Raw genomic sequence first — 19,720 nt, 5'->3', positions numbered from 1 at the left:
CCCATTTCCTGAATACCAGCTCGTCCCAGCAGAATCATTAGTGTCCCCCCCCCATTTCCTGAATACCAGCTCGTCCCAGCAGAATCATTAGTGTCCCCCCATTTCCTGAATACCAGCTCGTCCCAGCAGAATCATTAGTGTCCCCCCCTTCCTGAATACCAGCTCGTCCCAGCAGAATCAATAGTGTCCCCCCTCATTTCCTGAATACCAGCTCATCCCAGCAGAATCAATAGTGTTCCCCCCCCCATTTCCTGAATTCCAGCCCATCCCAGCAGAATCAATAGTGTCCCCCTCTCATTTCCTGAATACCAGCTCATCCCAGCAGAATCAATAGTGTACCCCCCCATTTCCTGAATTCCAGCCCGTCCCAGCTGAATTCTCTCATTTCCTGAATACCAGCTCATCCCAGCAGAATCAATAGTGTCCCCCCCTCATTTCCTGAATACCAGCTCATCCCAGCAGAATCAATAGTGTCCCCCCCTCATTTCCTGAATACCAGCTCGTCCCAGCAGAATCAATAGTTCCCCCCCCCCTCATTTCCTGAATTCCAGCTCGTCCCAGCAGAATCAATAGTGTTCCCCCCCTCATTTCCTGAATTCCAGCTCGTCCCAGCAGAATCAATAGTTCCCCCACCTCATTTCCTGAATTCCAGCTCGTCCCAGCAGAATCAATAGTGTTCCCCCCTCCTCATTTCCTGAATTCCAGCTCGTCCCAGCAGAATCAATAGTGTTTCCCCCCCCCCCTCATTTCCTGAATACCAGCTCATCCCAGCAGAATCAATAGTGTTCCCCCCCCCATTTCCTGAATTCCAGCTCGTCCCAGCTGAATTCCCTCTCGTTCCCCTGAATTCCAGTGAGTGTAGTCCCAGGCAGCCCAATCTCTCCTCATAGGATGAACCCCATCATAGAAATACCGCCAAGCAACAGGCCATTCGGCCCACAATGTTGTACCGACCAGCAAAAAAGAAAATGAAGAATATCCAAACACTAACCCCTCCCACCTACACCGTGTCCATATTCGTCCATGTGCCCATTCAAATGCCTCTTAAAGCCGCTCATGTATTTATTTACCCCTATCACCAACCCAGGCAGGGCATTCCAACCATCCACCACTCTGAATAAAAGACTTGCTCCTCACCTACCATACCCCCTCTCTCTTTCAATGCCTGGCCCCATCTCCAGGATCAACCTGGTGAACCTCAAAGCCAGCGTATCGTTCCTCAAGTGGGGAGGCCTGAACTGGACACGGTGCTCCAGGTGTGGCCTGTCCAGTAACCTGTACTGTTGCAGCATAACCTCCTGCTCTAAACTTACGTATGTATTGCATACACTGTATGTTTTGGTGTACACGGGATGAATGAAGCTAACCTTTAAAGAACCTTCCTGTAATTGGTTGGACAGAATACTCCAAAAGTGTGGCTTCACCTTGTGCAGTTGCAATATTACACCCCGACTGGCCCAGATTCCTCCAGCAGACCACACCCAAAGTGTCAACCGGTTCCTCCCTCCTCCGATACTGGTTGGCCTGCTCAGTACTCACAGCTTTTCCTGTCTTTGTTCTTGTCTTTGATTGTCATTTTTAACCATCGCAATCTGGCTGTTCAATGACCTAGTTTGACCAATGACCAAGACCTAGTTTGCCTAAATTGATTGTCTCTCGCACTCCCTACCCTCGGCCATCTCCTGTTTCCCCACGCGTCGGCGTTGGAGCGAGCTCTCATCCCTCTGCCCCCTTCCCTCCCTGCAGGGGAACCTGGTGGAGTTCCTGCGGCTCACCGGCTGGCGGGGATCGAAGGTGCTTTATTTCGGAGACCACCTCTACAGTGACCTCGCGGTAAGTACTGCCCCGTCCCCCATCTCTTTTGCCGGTGTGAGGGTATCAGGTTAAACATTATGGTAGTTGTGAACACAGGTACACACAGGGGTGGGGTGGGTGGGGTTCCTGAAAAGCTTGCAGCACCACCAGAGGCATCAGATACACAGCATTCACAAAAAAACACAAGAAGAATGCAATTAAAACAAAAAAAAAACTTCTTTATTCCTTTCCATAGTTCCTACAAAAGTGCTGGATACAGCCCAGTCCATCGCAGGTAAAGCCCTTCCCACCACTGAGCACACCTACATGAAATATTGTCGCAGGAAAGCATCATCCTTCATCAGGGACCCCCACCACCATGTTCTCTGCCATTGGGTAGAAGGAGCCTCAGGACTCACACCACCAGGTTCAGGAACAGTTATTACCCCTGAGCCATCGGGCTCTTGAAACAAAGAGAGTAACTTCATTTGCCTCATCACTGTACCGTTCCCACAACCAATAGACTCACTTTCAAATACTCCCAAGTTCGTGTGGTCTTTCATTGATTCTATTATGATTTATTGAGTATGTCCACAAGAAAATGAATCTCAGGGTTGTATATGGTGATATGTGTGTGTGTGTGTGTGTGTGTATATTTTTTATATATATATATATTTTAAAAAATAGAAATTTGCTTTGAACTTTTGTTTGGCCGGCTGAGTTCCTCCAGCATTTTTGTGGACTGGCATGCAAAAGATAACAAACTGTGCAAGTACAGAAGAAAAGACAGAATAATAATAAAGGATTTAAAAAAAACAAATACCAAGAACGTGAGATGAAGAGTCCTTGAAATTGAGTCCATTGGTTGTGGGAGCATTTCAGTGATGAGGCAAGTGAAGTTATTCCTTTTGCTCAGGAGCCTGATGGTTGAGAGATGATGACTGTTCCTGAACCTGCTGGCGAGAGTCCTGAGGCTCCTGTGCCACCTTAGATTGTAAGATATAGGGGCAAAATTAGGCCATTTGGCCCATCACATCTGCTTCACCCTTTCATCATGGCTGATCCACTTTCCTTCTCAGCTCCAATTTCCTGCTCTCTGCCCGTGATCTTTCATGCCCTGACCAATCAAGAATCTATCAACCCTTACCTTTAAGAATACCCAGTGACTTGGCCTCCACAGCTGCCTGTGGCAATGAATTCCGCAGATTTACCACTCACTGACTAAGGAAATTCCTGCTCATCTCCACTCTAAAAAAGACGTCTCTATTCTGTGTCTACTATAGGATACATCCTCTCCACATCGACTCTACTGAGGCCTTTCAACATTCAATAGGTTCCAATGAGGTCACCCCTCATTCTTCTGAATTCTAATGAGTACAGGCCCAGAGCCATCAAACGTTCCTCACAAGACAGGCCTTTCAATCCTGGAATCATTTTCACGAATTTCCTTTGAGATTCAGCGCATCTTTTCTTAGGCTACGTCCACACTACACCAGATAAATCCGTAACCGAAGCTTTTTCTCTTCGTTTTTTTTTACCCTTTGTCCACATTAAAACGACGTTTTCGTCCCTGAAACCAGAGCTTTTCAGAAACGCTCTCCTGGGTGTGTAATTTTGAAAACACTGCTTGGGCAGGTCAGTGTGGATGGGGAAACCGGAGACTTTTGAAAACGCTGTCAGACAGCAGCGCGCTATTTCATTGTTTTCTTGAACGCAACCTAACAATTTCAGAACAGACGGCAATGACACTGAAACCAGAAGAGTGAGAAATGTACTCACCAAATACTTTGACCCATAACTTACTGAATAAATAAGTATACTCACTTTTCCCTGTTTTCTGTCCTTGGTTTTATGAAGGTGGTTTACCTATTTATGCAAGTACTTCTCTGACAATAGATGTGTAACAGCCTAATGTAACATTGTATGGAAATACAGGAAAATACTGATGCAGGCATGTTTTACACATTTAACAAGGGGCTTTATTAATGCAACAGAGTTAGTCAGTTTTTCAATGTTCGTCATCAGCCGGGTCATACTGTCCATGAACTCCCTGTCGGTTGCCTCCATACGCTCCAGTATTTGTTTTTTTTTAAGTTTTAAGTCCTCCTGCGCAAGAGCCAACAGCTGTCCGTCGTTTAAATTTTTCGGGTCTGTAACCGAACACACACGGACCGTCTTTCACAGCGAGATGTGACACCAAACATGCCGCTTGTTTTTGATAGATGTGTCCCGCGCATGCGCAGTAGGAGGAGATTCGCCGAGATATCCGTTTCAATGTGAACAGAGATATTTTTAAAAATGCTTGGTGTGGACACCTATTGTTCTTACTACGCGAAACAAGCGTTTTCAAAATTATCCAGTCTAGTGTGGGCCCAAAACTGCTCACATTACCCCAAGTGAAGCCTCACCAGCGTTTTATAAAGCATCAGCAGAAAAACAAGGATGTATTATTCTTGCCCTCTGGAAATGAATGCTATCATTGCTTTTGCCTTCCTCACTCAACCTGTAATTAACCTTACATGGGAACTCTCAAGTCCCTTTGCACCTCTGAATTTTGAATTTTCTCTCCAATTAAAAATAGTCTAACCTTTTTATTTTTTTCTACCAAAGAGCATGACCATACACTTCCCGGCACTGTTATTCCATCTGCCACTTCTTTGCCCATTCTCCTAATCTAAGTCCTTCTGTAGCCTCTCTACTTCCTCGACACTACCTGGCCCCTCCACATTTTTTTGTATCGTCTGTAAGCTTTGCAACAAAGCTATCAGTTCCGTTATCCAAATCATCGACATATAATGTCGAAAGAATCAGTCCTAACACCACTAGTCACCGGCAGCCAACCAGTAAACTCCCTTTATTCCCACTCTCTGCCTCCTGCCAATCAGCTAATGCTTCATCCATGGAAGTATTTTTCTTGTAATACCATGGGTTCTTGTTAAGCAGCCTCATGTGTGGCACCTTATCAAAGGTCTTCTGAAAATCTAAGTCCTTTGTTTATCCTGCTTGATATTTCTTCAAAGGATTCCAAGATATTTGGCAAGATTTCTTTCTTGCTGATGGCAGCAGCAAGACCTGGTTGGTGGGGATCCCACGGAAGCCGCTTTCCTGCAACAGCGCTCTACGTAGATGCGTTTCATGGTGGGGAGGGTTTTACCCGCAATGGACTGGGCCAAATCCACTACCTTTGACGGGGTTTTGGTGTTTCCACACCAGGCTTTGATCCAGCCAGTCGATACACTCTCCACCGCACACCTGTAGAGGTTTGCAAGGGTTTAGATGTCACGCTGAACCTTTGCGCTCCCGTGCTTTCTTCGTAATTGCACTTGCATGCTGCGTCCAGGACAGCTCTTCCAAAATAACAACACGGAGGAACTGATCCCGTGTGAGAATGCTCTCCCCAGGACGGCTGTAGAAATTTGGATCATACCAAGCACGGGGGAGTTGAGGGAAGTTGGGGTTCGAGTTCATATTTGTAGGAACAGGTGCCCAGGGTGTACGCACCACGAAAATTAGCTTCTTGCTACAATAGTAAGGAGGGGTGGGGCGGGGTGGCAGGGAGCTGCTCTGAGCCAGACGAAATTGCAAGGTAGGAGTTTGCCAGGTGGCCTGACAGGAGGAGTATGAGAGCAGCAAATGGGCGTACTTTTTCCCCGGGGAGGGAGGTGCTCAAAGCAGGAGGGCAGAGGTTTAGAAATGAGAGAAAATCTGCAGATGCCGGAAATCCGAACAACACACAAAATGCTGGAGAAACTCAGCAGGCCAGACAGCATCTATGGTTTAAAAAAAAGTGTATCAATTGTACTGGCCTGCTGAGTTCCTCCAGCATTTTGTGGGCATAGGTTTACGATCAGTTCCTGGGGGATTAGGGAGGGGTCCGTGAGGAGGGATAAGGGTGACCCCCTGATCTGCGGATTCTCGGGGGACTGCTGGACGTCCCTTTGGAATCGTGGACAGAATAGATGTGGGAGGTTAGGACATCCGAGACCTGGGTTCCCATCTTAGATGAAGGGAGAGTGGGGGATATAACAAGGGAGCTGCGGAATTCTCTCCCACCAGCCCGCAGAGGCTCGGTGGCCGGGAATATCGAAGGAGGGAGGGCGGGGAGTGGTGGGTTGGCTGGCAGCTGTCTGATCCGTTGCCCGCCGTGGTAGGACCTGATGTTGCGGCACGGTTGGCGGACGGGGGCCATCGTTCCTGAGCTGGAGACGGAGACGCGGATCGTCAACACGGAGCAATACACGCAGACGCTGACGTGGACGCAGGCTCTGACAGGGCTGCTGGAACGCATGCAGGTAAGGGGGGGTGGTGAGGAACGAGGTCCACAGTGCAGAGGGGACAGCAAGGAGGTTTGCTCAGTGGGTGAGGAGGGAGCTTTCATGGTGGGGATGGAGTTTGGCGCCGTGGGAGGGGACGGGGTGAGGGATCGCGGCTGTGGTGCTAAGGAGGGAGTCCTGCAGAAAGGATGAGGCGAGGGTGGGGGACTGCAGGATCTCTGCATTGTGGCAGGGCAGCCGAGGAGGGAGCCCTGCAAGAGGGTTCAGTTGGGGGTTTCAGCCGCAGCGCAGTGCCAGGGAGACACTCGCCGTGGTGTGTTAGCGGGATCTTACCTTGCCTGTGAGGCAGCCCCTGATTGGCCGACGAATGCGCTGGGCCCTGAATGGGGAGGGGTCAAGCTGCAAAACCACCCTCCTCCCGGCCCCCCCCCCAAAGGCCGCTGGGGCCCAGGTGGGGGGGGGAATGGATGTCGAGACCTATGGTGGCCTTTGTTCTCTAACACAACACCCACCCCACGCTGTCTCACACAGACCCATCGGGACCCTGAAGCCCAGGAGGTGCTGAGGACGTGGATGGAGGAGCGGCAGGAATTGAGGTAGGAGGAGGGGATAGAGGAGGGACTGACGGAGACAGAGGGAGGGATTGGGGGGGGGAGGAAAGAGCTTACTGTTTCCTACAAAATGCTTGGTTGTGCTGTTGAGCAGCAGGAATAAAGACAGACGAGAAGGTTTTTTCATCATACCGTTAATAAATAAAATCAAAAGAATGTGATTTTTCAGTTTTAGTTCAATTTTAATGAGAGGGAACGTTGGGAAAGGGGAGAGGGAGAGTGAGGAGCAAGAGAAGGGGAGGTTTGGGGGGAGGAGAAGAGGGAGGAGTGATTGGGCAAATTTACAGAGGGGGAAGTGTGGAGTTAGAGTGGAGAATAGAGGGATTGAGGACGGGAGGTGGACGGAGTGGTTTAATGTCACTGGAAACTAAATTCTCTCCCTCACACCCCCTCCCTCCCTTGTTCTCTCTCCTCCTCCTCCTCCCTTCTTCCTCTCCCACCCTCTCCTCGGCAGGGCATTTGCCAAGAACCTCTTCAACCCGCGTTTTGGCAGCATTTTCCGGACGTGTCACAACCCCACCTACTTCTCCCGGCGCCTCTGTCGATTCTCTGACCTCTACATGTGCTCGCTCAGCTGCCTGCTCAACTACGACATGGCATACACCTTCTACCCCCGCCGCACGCCCTTGCAGCACGAGGCCCCCCTCTGGATGGACCAGCTCTGCACCGGCTGCATGAAGACCCCCTTCCTCGACGAGATGTCGCACATCCGCTAGCCCCCCCGGCCCCTGACCCATGTCCGTCCCCATTTCTCACCCTCTGCCTTTGTGTCAGAGACGTTAACCCTTGTCCTACTCCTCCCCCTTTACTGATGACCCTGTAAACTGGGTCACGTCCTTTAACCCTTTGCTACTCCCATTGCCCCTGTAATCTCAGGGGATGCCCTTTGACCTCTTTCCTATTGTCAACTGAGGTCACGGCCTTCAACCCTTCCCATTTACACCTGTGAACTGAGGTCGCATTTTAACCCTTACCTAACCCGTCAACTGAGTTTATGCCCTTTAACCCTTTCATTGCTCCCCATTGACCCCTTAAACCTTTCTTTTCTCCCCCAATGACTGAACCTTTTGGGGGTGATTTCAGAACCTTTAACCTTTGACCTGCCACTGTTATGCCATCTCCTTTGAACTTCTGTAACTGGATTTACATGTCACGTGTCCCTTTAAGAGGTTGCCCGCCCTCTGCATACGTCCCAGCGCCGGTGGGTTGGACCGCCGTAAGTCTGAATGCTCCTGTGCCTGGACACGATCAGGCGGTGGGAGACGGGAGAGGGGGCGACTCCTCTTGGGCGCCAGCATGCCTGCCCTCCCTCCAACACGTCCTTCTGACGGAGGGAGTCTGCCTGTTCGAGGTCGAGTGGTGCGAGCCCTTGGATGGACGTCCGTTTCCCCCCCCCCTCTCATGTCCGCTGGACCCTGTTGCTATGGAGATGGCTAGGCCCAGGGCATGAATTCACCCTCTTGCTAACCCCAGAATTCCTTTCCAACCCCGCCTAACGTTTATTGGTGCTCGAAGATTTCTTCACAATCCTGCATTAATTCTTATTGTTTGTTTATTTTGTTGGTAACGGACTCGGACGCACAACGAAACTCCCTCGGCCTCAAAAGTGGGGGGGAAATAATCTTGTTTCTTGTTTACCTGTGTGCAGAGTAACCAGTACGCAAGGTGCTCTGTTTTTAAAATGATGCCTGGAATAAGCTGTTAAGAACAGCTTCTGCCTTGAGCGGTTTGGGGAAATGGGGTCAAAGATAAGGTCGTAAACACAGGACCCATTTTGTCACTGGGACCTGCTCGAGGTAATGGACTCCTGTCATCCTTTATCTGTCCCATCACCCTGTCTCCTTTGTACACCACATGCCTCCCCCACTCCATCCCTCAAGAGGCTCAGTTTCCCATCAGACTCTCTGCAGCAGGAAAGCTGTCTAACTGGGCAGCAAGTTTGACCTCGCTGTAGGGGTGTTCACCGGAGTGAGAACTCAACTCTTGTTAGGGGACAGAGCCGTGGCAGATGTACATTTTTAACCCCTCAGTTTAGAAATGCTTTTTAATAAAAGTCGATGCACAGCACAGACTCTATGCTGCCGTCTAATTGCCTTCGGGGAATGGGAAACTTTAGAGGCCTCCATGTGTGTGGGCTGAGGGACCTCAGACGGAGGGGCAGGGCTGGGGTCAGGGAGGGAGTTTGGGAGCAAAATGATTTATTCAAGGAGAAAATGTGGAATAGGACCTTTGAGCCAAGCCACCCAGCAACCTCTTGACAACCCCCCAATTTTACCCTAACTTAATCACAGGACAATTTACAATGACCAATTAGCCGACTACCCCGTACGTCTTCAGACCAGAGCACCGAGAGGAAGCCCACACGGTTTACAAGCAAGACTCCTTTCTGACGATGTTGGGATTCAACTCCGAAGCCCTGAGCTTGAACCACACTACCGTGCTGTCCGAGGCAGGATCTGGAGGGAGGGTGTCACTGACCCTGGGAGTGTGTGATGGGACGGTGTGGAGGGAGTTTCACTCTGTGTCTGACCCCGGGAGTGTGTGATGAGATGGTGTGGAGGGAGTTTCACTCTGTGTCTGACCCTGGGAGTGAGTGATGGGACGGTGTGGAGGGAGCTTCACTCTGTGTCTGACCCCGGGAGTGTGTGATGGGACGGTGTGGAGGGAGATTCACTCTGTGTCTGACCCCGGGAGTGTGTGATGGGACGGTGTGGAGGGAGCTTCACTCTATGTCTGACCCCGGGAGTGTGTGATGGGACGGTGTGGAGGGAGATTCTCTCTGTGTCTGACCCCGGCAGTGTGTGATGGGACGGTGTGGAGGGAGCTTCACTCTGTGTCTGACCCCAGGAGTGAGTGATGGGACGATGTGGAGGGAGCTTCACTCTGTGTCTGACCCCGGGAGTGTGTGATGGGACGGTGTGGAGGGAGTTTCACTCTGTGTCCGACCCCGGGAGTGTGTGATGGGACGGTGTGGAGGGAGCTTCACTCTGTGTCCGACCCCGGGAGTGTGTGATGGGACGGTGTGGAGGGAGTTTCACTCTGTGTCCGACCCCGGGAGTGTGTGATGGGACGGTGTGGGGGGAGCTTCACTCTGTGTCCGACCCCGGGAGTGTGTGATGGGACGGTGTGGAGGGAGCTTCACTGTGTCTGACCCTGAAGGTGTGTGATGGGATGAGGATGGTGTGGGAACATGAAGATTGAAGACATGACTCAGCACTTAAGCAGCTTGTTTTATTGGGAAGAGGTTGTTCCTGGTTTTCTGATATTCCAGAGGGATGATGCAGTGATGGAGTGGATTCTGAAGATGTTCCGATTCCTCATCCAGGGGTGGGAGTGGCAGCTCAGCTTCCTTCCTCTACTCCACTCCCTTCATGAACTCGAGGAACTCTGCAAGGGAAGGAGAGAGAAGAGGTGACGACAGAGCAGAAGAAGCCTGTCCTAATCATGCCCGGTCCCAGCCACGGCTGCCATCTTCCCTCCTTCACGTTCCCTTCCTCTCCCCGGTCCCCCCCACCCCACCACCCCTGCTCCTTTACCGTCGTAGTCGATCTTGCCGTCGTTGTTCTTGTCGCCGTCCCTCATCAGCTCCTCGATGTCGTCGGGTGTGATCACCTCCCCCGTTGACTCCAGCATTTCCTTCAGCTCGTCCAGGTCGATGTACCCATCTGTGTTCCTGGGGAGAGTATTCAGCATGTGTGGGCTGGCATGCCACCATCCCGACCCGTCCCGCCCATACCCGCTTTCCTCGAGAGCACCAGGCACTTGTGGGCTGGTATCCCGACATCCCTACGCCTGGGTAACCCCCTCACACCCTCCAGCTCCTCTTGGCTGAGCATGTGTTCCTGGTCCTGTTGGCTAGTGGCCAGCCAGTGGAACTTCTGCTTTCCCCTCGGCCCCCTTGCACATTGGTTGCCACCATCTCATTGACTTTAGATTTTCAGCCAGGTGGTCACCACAGTTTGTCCTCCCTCCCCCTCCCAACGTTCCCTGTTGGGTTACCTGCCCCATGGTCCCCGTAGACTCCAGCAGCCCCTCCCATGCCAAGGGGGTGGGGACAAACCAGAAGATTGGCTATTTGATGGGAGTAGCAGCAGTGAGGAGCCTCACTTCTAGTTCTGAGACTTGGGTAATCTGGATATGCGACCTCTGCAGCTCCCCCCAACATGCACCTTAAACGTCAGGGTTCATCGTGTTTGAGGCTGCAGTAACAGTTGCCCAGCGAGCCTGTGGGATAGTTCAGGAGGGGCTGAATGGTCTCTGGAAGAGCGTCAGCCCTCAGTTCATTGCTGCAGCTTATCAGAATCCCTCGCCAATACCCAGGTGGGGGGGGGGTCACAGGGAGGGAGTGGAGAGGGGTGTAGGGGAAGTAAGGGGTTCAAGGGTTAAAGCGGGGGGTAGGGGCAAGTCACAGCAGAATCGGCACCTACTTGTCGAACATGCGGAACAGTTCAGCCAGCTCCTCCTCCGATTTCCCTTTGCTCTCGTCCTTCGTACACATCACCATCATCACCAGGAACTCGTCAAAGTCCACTGTCCCGCTTCCTGAGAGAGGGGGCACGGAGTGGTCATACAGCAGGCGCTCTCTCCCCTCCTCCAGTTAACTCCACCCACTTCCTCTGATATTGGTGCCACTCTCTCCTCATATTCCTCCTATTCCCTCTCCCTGGATATTTCCGCCTCCTGCTCCTGCTCCACCAGCCCCGATCCCTTGGATGCCCCTCTAATTCACTATCCCCATCATCCACGCTCCCCTGGGTAATAGAGGAAAGGTCCCACTCCCGAACCCGAGTGGAGGGATTTGGCTGGCTCTGGGATGGTGGTTTGGAGTGGAGGAACAGTACTGGGGTGCAATTCCCCCCCCCCCCCCCGAGGATTTCCTCACCATCCTCGTCCACCTCATCGATCATCTCCTGCAGTTCCTCAGGGGTGGGGTTCTGCCCCACCATTCGCATCACCTTCCCCAGCTCCTTGGTACTGATGCAGCCGTCCGCCGCGTCCTGCACGAAGATGTCGAAGGCTGCACGGAACTCTGGAACACAGACACAGAGTGAAACTCCCTCCACACCGTCCCATCACACACTCCCGGGGTCAGACACAGAGTGAAACTCCCTCCACACCGTCCCATCACACTCTCCCGGGGTCAGAGACAGAGTGAAGCTCCCTCCGCACCGTCCCATCACACACTCCCGGGGTCAGACACAGAGTGAAGCTCCCTCCGCACCGTCCCATCACACACTCCCGGGGTCAGACACAGAGTGAAGCTCCCTCCACACCGTCCCATCACACACTCCCGGGGTCAGACACAGAGTGAAACTCCCTCCACACCGTCCCATCACACACTCCCGGGATCAGACACAGAGTGAAACTCCCTCCACACCGTCCCAACACACACTCCCGGGGTCAGACACAGAGTGAAACTCCCTCCACACCGTCCCATCACACACTCCCGGGATCAGACACAGAGTGAAACTCCCTCCACACCGTCCCATCACACACTCCCGGGATCAGACACAGAGTGAAGCTCCCTCCACACCGTCCCATCACACACTCCCGGGGTCAGACACAGAGTGAAACTCCCTCCACACCGTCCCATCACACACTCCCAGGGTCAGACACAGAGTGAATCTCCCTCCACACCCACCCATCACACACTCCCGGGGTCAGACACAGAGTGAAACTCCCTCCACACCGTCCCATCACACACTCCCAGGGTCAGACACAGAGTGAAACTCCCTCCACACCGTCCCAACACACACTCCCGGGGTCAGACACAGAGTGAAGCTCCCTCCACACCCACCCATCACACACTCCCGGGGTCAGACACAGAGTGAAGCTCCCTCCACACCGTCCCATCACACACTCCCGGGGTCAGACACAGAGTGAAACTCCCTCCACACCGTCCCAACACACACTCCCGGGGTCAGACACAGAGTGAAACTCCCTCCACACCGTCCCATCACACACTCCCGGGGTCAGACACAGAGTGAAGCTCCCATCACACACTCCCGGGGTCAGACACAGAGTGAAGCTCCCTCCACACCGTCCCATCACACACTCCTGGGGTCAGACACAGAGTGAAGCTCCCTCCACACCGTCCCATCACACACTCCCAGGGTCAGACACAGAGTGAAACTCCCTCCACACCGTCCCATCACACACTCCCGGGGTCAGACACAGAGTGAAACTCCCTCCACACCGTCCCATCACACACTCCCAGGGTCAGACACAGAGTTAATCTCCCTCCACACCGACCCATCACACACTCCCGGGGTCAGACACAGAGTGAAACCCCCTCCACACCGTCCCATCACACACTCCCGGGGTCAGACACAGAGTGAAGCTCCCTCCACACCGTCCCATCACACACTCCCGGGGTCAGACACAGAGTGAAGCTCCCTCCACACCGTCCCATCACACACTCCCGGGGTCAGACACACAGTGAAACTCCCTCCACACCGTCCCATCACACACTCCCGGGGTCAGACACACAGTGAAACTCCCTCCACACCGTCCCATCACACACTCCCGGGGTCAGACACACAGTGAAGCTCCCTCCACACCGTCCCATCACACACTCCCGGGGTCAGGCACAGAGTGAAGCCCCCTCCACACCGTCCCATCACACACTCCCGGGGTCAGACACACAGTGAAACTCCCTCCACACCGTCCCATCACACACTTCCGGGGTCAGACACAGAGTGAAGCTCCCTCCACACCGTCCCATCACACACTCCCAGGGTCAGGCACAGAGTGAAGCCCCCTCCACACTGTCCCATCACACACTCCCGGGGTCAGACACACAGTGAAACTCCCTCCACACCATCCCATCACACACTCCCGGGGTCAGACACACAGTGAAACTCCCTCCACACCGTCCCATCACACACTCCCGGGGTCAGACACAGAGTGAAGCTCCCTCCACACCATCCCATCACACACTCCCGGGGTCACACACAGAGTGAAACTCCCATCACACACTCCCAGACACAGAGTGAAACTCCCTCCACACCGTCCCATCACACACTCCCGCAGTCAGACACAGAGTGAAACTCTCTCCACACCGTCCCATCACACACTCCAGGGGTCAGACACAGAGTGAAACTCCCTCCACACCGTCCCATCACACACTCCCGGGGTCAGACACAGAGTGAAACTCCCACTACACATTTTCAGGGTCAGGAACAGAGTGATGCTCCCTCCACAGAAATGACCCCAACTCATCTGAGGATGTGCTGGCATTGGAGGGGGTGCAGAGGAGACTGGTGTGAATGATCCTGGGGATGAACGTATGAAGAGTATTGATGGCTCTGGGCCTGTACTTCCTGGAGTTTAGAAGAATGAGGGAGGGGGAGAGGTCTCATTGAAACCTATTCAATATTGAAATTCTTTACCACAGGCGGTTGTGGATTCCAAGTCAATTAAAGGGGAAGTTGATACTTTCTGGATTAGTCAGGGGGAGAAGGCAGGAGAATGGGGTTGAGAGGGTTAATAAATCAGCCATGATGGAATGGCAGAGCAGACTCGATGCCCCAACCCTCCTGAAGATTGGGACTTGGAGATGCATACTGACCATTCTTCTGTTCCTCGGTGAGCTGTTCAACCTGGATTGGGGGGAGAAAGATCGGTTATCGTCTCAGCACACTGTGGGTGGGGGGAACTTACGGATATAGTCCCAGAGCTCGGGATTTGAGACAGGCCATGATTTTGAAGACTTTGGCCAAGTGCGGTGAGTCACGGGACGCAGGGAGTTGTAGATCTTCTTCAATAGTCTGCCCCTCGCCACCCCCCACCATTCAGGGTGAGTGTCCAACCCTTGTACACTGAGGTCCCTCTGCCCCTCGACACCCCCCACCATTCAGGGTGAGTGTCCAACCCTCGTACACTGAGATCCCTCTGTCCCTCGATACCCCCCCACCATTCACGGTGCCTGTCCTACCCTCATACACTGAGGTCCCTCTGCCCCTCGCCACCCCCCCACCATTCAGGGTGAGTGTCCAACCCTCGTACACTGAGGTCCCTCTGCCCCTCGACACCCCCCACCATTCAGGGTGAGTGTCCAACCCTCGTACACTGAGATCCCTCTGTCCCTCGATACCCCCCACCATTCAGGGTGAGTGTCCAACCCTCGTACACTGAGATCCCCTCTGTCCCTCGATACCCCCCACCATTCACGGTGTGTGTCCTACCCTTGTACACTGAGGTCCCTCTGCCCCTCGACACCCCCCACCATTCAGGGTGAGTGTCCAACCCTTGTACACTGAGGTCCCTCTGTTCCTCGATACCCCCCACCATTCACGGTGTGTGTCCTACCCTTGTACACTGAGGTCCCTCTGCCCCTCGACACCCCCCACCATTCAGGGTGAGTGTCCAACCCTTGTACACTGAGGTCCCTCTGTTCCTCGATACCCCCACCATTCACGGTGTGTGTCCTACCCTCATACACCGAGGTCCCTCTGCCCCTCCCCACCATTCACGGTGCCTGTCCTACCCTCATACACCGAGGTCCCTCTGCCCCTCCCCACCATTCACGGTGCCTGTCCTACCCTCGGACACCGAGGTCCCTCTGCCCCTCCCCACCATTCACGGTGCCTGTCCTACCCTCATACACCGAGGTCCCTCTGCCCCTCCCCACCATTCACGTGCCTGTCCTACCTCGGACACCGAGGTCCCTCTGCCCCTCCCCACCATTCACGGTGCCTGTCCTACCCTCCTACACCGAGGTCCCTCTGCCCCTCCCCACCATTCACGGTGCCTGTCCTACCCTCATACACCGAGGTCCCTCTGCCCCCTCCCCACCATTCACGGTGCCTGTCCTACCCTCCTACACCGAGGTCCCTCTGCCCCTCCCCACCATTCACGGTGCCTGTCCTACCCTCGGACACCGAGGTCCCTCTGCCCCTCCCCACCATTCACGGTGCCTGTCCTACCCTCTACACCGAGGTCCCTCTGCCCCTCCCCACCATTCACGGGTGCCTGTCCTACCCTCCTACACCGAGGTCCCTCTGCCCCTCCCCACCATTCACGGTGCCTGTCCTACCCTCATACACCGAGGTCCCTCTGCCCCCTCCCCACCATTCACGGTGCCTGTCCTACCCTCATACACCGAGGTCCCTCTGCCCCTCCCCACCATTCACGGTGCCTGTCCTACCCTCCTACACCGAGGTCCCTCTGCCCCTCCCCACCATTCACGGTGCCTGTCCTACCCTCCTACACCGAGGTCCCTCTGCCCCTCCCCACCATTCATGGTGCCTGTCCTACCCTCCTACACCGAGGTCCCTCTGCCCCTCCCCACCATTCACGGTGCCTGTCCTACCCTCGGACACCCGAGGTCCCTCTGCCCCTCCCCACCATTCACGGTGCCTGTCCTACCCTCCTACACCGAGGTCCCTCTGCCCCTCCCCACCATTCACAGGTGCCTGTCCTACCCTCCTACACCGAGGTCCCTCTGCCCCCTCCCCACCATTCACGGTGCCTGTCCTACCCTCGGACACCGAGGTCCCTCTGCCCCTCCCCACCATTCACGGTGCCTGTCCTACCCTCGGACACCGAGGTCCCTCTGCCCCTCCCCACCATTCACGGTGCCTGTTCCTACCCTCCTACACCGAGGTCCCTCTGCCCCTCCCCACCATTCACGGTGCCTGTCCATACCCTCCTACACCGAGGTCCCTCTGCCCCTCCCCACCATTCACGGTGCCTGTCCTACCCTCCTACACCGAGGTCCCTCTGCCCCTCCCCACCATTCACGGTGCCTGTCCTACCCTCCTACACCGAGGTCCCTCTGCCCCTCCCCACCATTCACGGTGCCTGTCCTACCCTCCTACACCGAGGTCCCTCTGCCCCTCCCCACCATTCACGATTGATACCGAGGACACTTTTTATGCCATTTTTTTCTCGGATTAACTCATTTCCAAGCTCTTGGGCCAGAGACTTTCTCTGCAAATGGACTCTCATCTTCCTGCCCCACAGACTGGCTGGGGCAGCTCTGCAGGAGCGAGGGAGGGGTGGGTGGGGGCTGAGGTTCCCGGAGGCCAACATCCCAACCACGTTGGGAACCCCGCACATCCCCGTCAGTTTCAATCGGGGCCCCGTCCGGCCAAGACCTCGAGAAAGCAGGCAGAACAGCTCAGGCCATCATAGGAACCAGCCTCCCCCTTGTGGACTCTGCCTGCACTTCTCAATACGGCAGCAAGACCCCACCCACCCTCCCCGGACGATTCAGAAGCCTGCAAACGCGCCCCCGCCAAGCCCCAGGACTGTCTTAAAAGTATTGAACAATCCCCGAGGCACACTGTTCCCCTCACCATCTACCTCGTCGTGGCCCTTTGCTTCTTACTGTCTGCCTGCCCGCACTGGGCTTGTCACGAACCCTTTACTCCGCAGTCTGTTGGTGATTTTTCAGTTTTACTACCTCGATGCCCCAGTGCAATCAAAATAACTTGTAGCAGCGGCAAACACTGCCAGCGCGCCCCGATACTTGAGCCAGTTTAACAAATGTGGGGTATTTGCCGGGGTGGGGTGGGAGCCGAGGCTGGACGTGCAGATTCAGCAGTCGAGCTCAAAGAATTGTTAGCTGAATGGTCAAAGCCAGGGATTGAGGTGAAATAGGCCAAGCACTCCGGTCTTGAGCTGGCAGTCTCAAAATGTCTGCGGCCCTGCAGTTAGTCTCTGGGGGCAGAGGAAGGGGGATAATTTTGTGGCAAATCCTTTTCCCCAGGAACAGTGGGGAGATTTAATAGCAGTCTCACAATTTTATAGGGGAGGGTTGGCGAAGAGGGAGTGGCAAGTTGAGGGAGGGTTGGCAAGAGGGAGGTTTGGCGAGGAGGGAGCGCCGCATCCAGGGAGGTTTGGTAGGCGAGGAGGGACGGTAAGGAGGAGCGCCGCATCCAGGGAGGTTTGGTAGGCGAGGAGGGACGGTAAGGAGGGAGCGCCGCATCCAGGGAGGACCGTGTTGAGGGGTGGGTCGGCGAGGAGGGAGCAGCGTGCTGCGAGGAGGAACGGTAAGGAGGGAGCAGCACATCCAGGGAGGACCGTGTCGAGGGTGGGTCGGCGAGGAGGGAGCAGCGTGCTGCGAGGAGGGACGGTAAGGAGGGAGCAGCACATCCAGGGAGGACTGTGTCGAGGGTGGGTCGGCGAGGAGGGAGCAGCGTGCTGCGAGGAGGAACGGTAAGGAGGGAGCAGCACATCCAGGGAGGACCGTGTCGAGGGTGGGTCGGCGAGGAGAGAGCAGCGCATCGAGGGAGGTTTGGTTGGCGAGGAGGGAGCAGCACATCCAGGGAGGACCGTGTCGAGGGTGGGTCGGCGAGGAGAGAGCACCGCATCGAGGGAGGTTTGGTTGGCGAGGAGGGAGCAGCGCATCCAGGGAGGACCGTATCAAGGGTGGGTCAGCGAGGGGGGGGAGCGCCACACCGCGGGGTCAGCAGATCAGTAACTCACCGCTGCTTTGTAGATATCGTCCATGTTGTCTCAGTGCCCGTTGGGGGGACGAGGACGTTCAAGGTGGGGGGAGAGCAAGGTCTGCAGTGGGTGCCCTTGTGATCGAGCCGGTCTCTGTGTCTCCCACGTCACACCCTTTGTGTGTGGCTGTATGTGTGTGTGTGTCTCTCTCTCGTCCACAGACCCTGCCTGGTCCTTGTTATAAATAGCAGGAACAAAGACATTCCACGCACAGAGGAGTTTTCAAGGTCATCAGGACAGTGGCATTTCAACTGGGCAATGAACGATCCCCTCCCCTACTGTGTTGCCCCATCCTCTCCGCCCCTCCTGTAGCATGGTGCTCCCTCCTCACATACCCCCTCTGGCAGCTCATTCCACATAGACCACCCTGTGGCTGGAAAAGTTGCCCCTCAGGCAGCTCGCTCCTCTCCCCCTTAAACCTGTGTCTGCTAGTCTCAGACTGCCCCCCTAAACTGGGGGAAAAGATGGTGACCATCCCCCCTCATCCGCACCCCTCATAAACCTCCATAAAGTCACCCCTCAGCCTCCTTCACTCCAGGGAAATCAGTCCCAGTCTGTCCAGCCTCTCAATCCCTCCAGTCCCGGGAACATCCTGGTGATTCCATCGGACTAGGATGGTGCAGACATGGGGGAGATATTTCCTATAGTCTCGGACCTGAGTGCTCAGACTCAGAATAAAGGGACGTCCATTTGGAACAGAGGAGTGTTTTCTTTAATGAGAGGGTGAAGAATCTGTGGAATTCATTGCCACAGACGGCTGTGGAGGCCAAGTCATTGGGTATATTTAAAGCGGAGATTAATAGGTTCTTGATTAGTCAGGGTGTCAAAGGTTATGGGGGGGGGGAACAGAACAGAGGGGCTCCGAGGGGAAAATAATGGCACAGACACGATGGGTACAATGGCCTAATTCTGCTCCTATACCTTACAGAACGGTGTTGTGTTTCAAGGGGCAGATGCAGATCCTATTTCTGTGCCTTTGACAAGGATCAGTGGGGGGAATCGGGAGACACTTTAAACTGGCAAATCACAATGGAACGGACTGAGTCAAGGTCGAAGCGCGTTCCAATCAGCTGCCAACTCCTTCCCAGTTTATGGTCACTGCTCTGAATAGCTTCTGCTATTTATAAACGTGGAATCCCGGGAATGGAAAGGGTTAACGTACGAGGAGGCTTTGTTAGCTCCCGGGATGGTACTCTCTGGAGTTTAGAAGAATTAAGGAGGGGGTGGGAGGGAGCCTCATTGAAACCTACCGAACACTGAAGGGCCTGGATGGAGTGGATGTGGAGAGGGTGTTTCCTATCGCGGGGGAGTCGAGGACCAGAGGGCTCAGAATAGAAGGACGTCCCTTTAGAACAGAGATGGGGAGGGATTTCTTCAGCCAGAGAGTGGTGAATCTGTGGAATTCGTTGCCATACATGGCAGTGGAGGATGAGTCATTGAATATACTTAAAATGGAGGCTGACAGACTCTCGACTCGTCAGGGTGTCAAAGGCTATGGGAAGATGGCTGAGGCTTGGGGTGAAGAGGGATAATAAATGAAGGAATGACAGAGAGGATTCGAAAAGGCGATTGGCCCAATTCTGCTCC

The 19,720-nt window shown here is 54.4% G+C and overlaps 3 protein-coding genes across 5 annotated transcripts in view; 1 reads left to right on the top strand and 2 right to left on the bottom strand.

The window, feature by feature from the left end:
* The window catches only part of LOC132380563 (5'-nucleotidase domain-containing protein 2-like), a 36,027-nt gene extending 27,279 nt beyond the window's left edge, over positions 1-8,748 (top strand). Inside the window, exons 11-14 of the mRNA XM_059949464.1 lie at positions 1,747-1,833; positions 5,946-6,086; positions 6,600-6,664; positions 7,134-8,748. Coding sequence (XP_059805447.1) covers positions 1,747-1,833; positions 5,946-6,086; positions 6,600-6,664; positions 7,134-7,395 — 555 coding nt within the window. The 3' untranslated portion in view covers positions 7,396-8,748. The remainder of the gene's footprint in view (positions 1-1,746; positions 1,834-5,945; positions 6,087-6,599; positions 6,665-7,133) is intronic.
* A 1,132-nt stretch (positions 8,749-9,880) lies between these two features.
* On the bottom strand, positions 9,881-18,415 carry LOC132380562 (troponin C, slow skeletal and cardiac muscles). Of its 3 annotated transcripts, none has more exons than XM_059949463.1 (6): positions 16,981-17,058; positions 14,250-14,280; positions 11,562-11,708; positions 11,107-11,221; positions 10,216-10,352; positions 9,882-10,066 (listed from the first exon to the last, which is right to left on the bottom strand). In XM_059949463.1, the coding sequence occupies exons 1-6, from the start codon at positions 16,981-16,983 to the stop codon at positions 10,035-10,037; spliced, it is 465 nt and encodes a 154-aa protein (XP_059805446.1). In that variant the 5' UTR covers positions 16,984-17,058; the 3' UTR covers positions 9,882-10,034. The 3 variants fall into 3 exon arrangements, with proteins under 3 accessions (XP_059805444.1, XP_059805446.1, XP_059805445.1); XM_059949462.1 differs by lacking the exon at positions 16,981-17,058 and adding an exon at positions 18,113-18,415 and having other exon boundaries at positions 9,883-10,066; XM_059949461.1 differs by lacking the exons at positions 14,250-14,280; positions 16,981-17,058 and adding an exon at positions 14,342-14,549 and having other exon boundaries at positions 9,881-10,066.
* Positions 18,416-19,119: 704 nt separating this feature from the next.
* LOC132380701 (protein bicaudal D homolog 2-like) overlaps positions 19,120-19,720 on the bottom strand; it is a 54,628-nt gene continuing 54,027 nt past the window's right edge. The window contains exon 5 of the mRNA XM_059949688.1: positions 19,120-19,149. Within this exon, the coding sequence (XP_059805671.1) occupies positions 19,120-19,149 (30 nt within the window). The remainder of the gene's footprint in view (positions 19,150-19,720) is intronic.

Source organism: Hypanus sabinus, chromosome 24 (assembly GCF_030144855.1).
Source record: "Hypanus sabinus isolate sHypSab1 chromosome 24, sHypSab1.hap1, whole genome shotgun sequence".
Classification (NCBI taxonomy): Eukaryota; Metazoa; Chordata; class Chondrichthyes; order Myliobatiformes; family Dasyatidae; genus Hypanus; species Hypanus sabinus.
The sequence above is the reverse complement of the archived record's forward strand: the minus strand, read 5'-3'. Positions and strand labels throughout refer to the sequence as shown.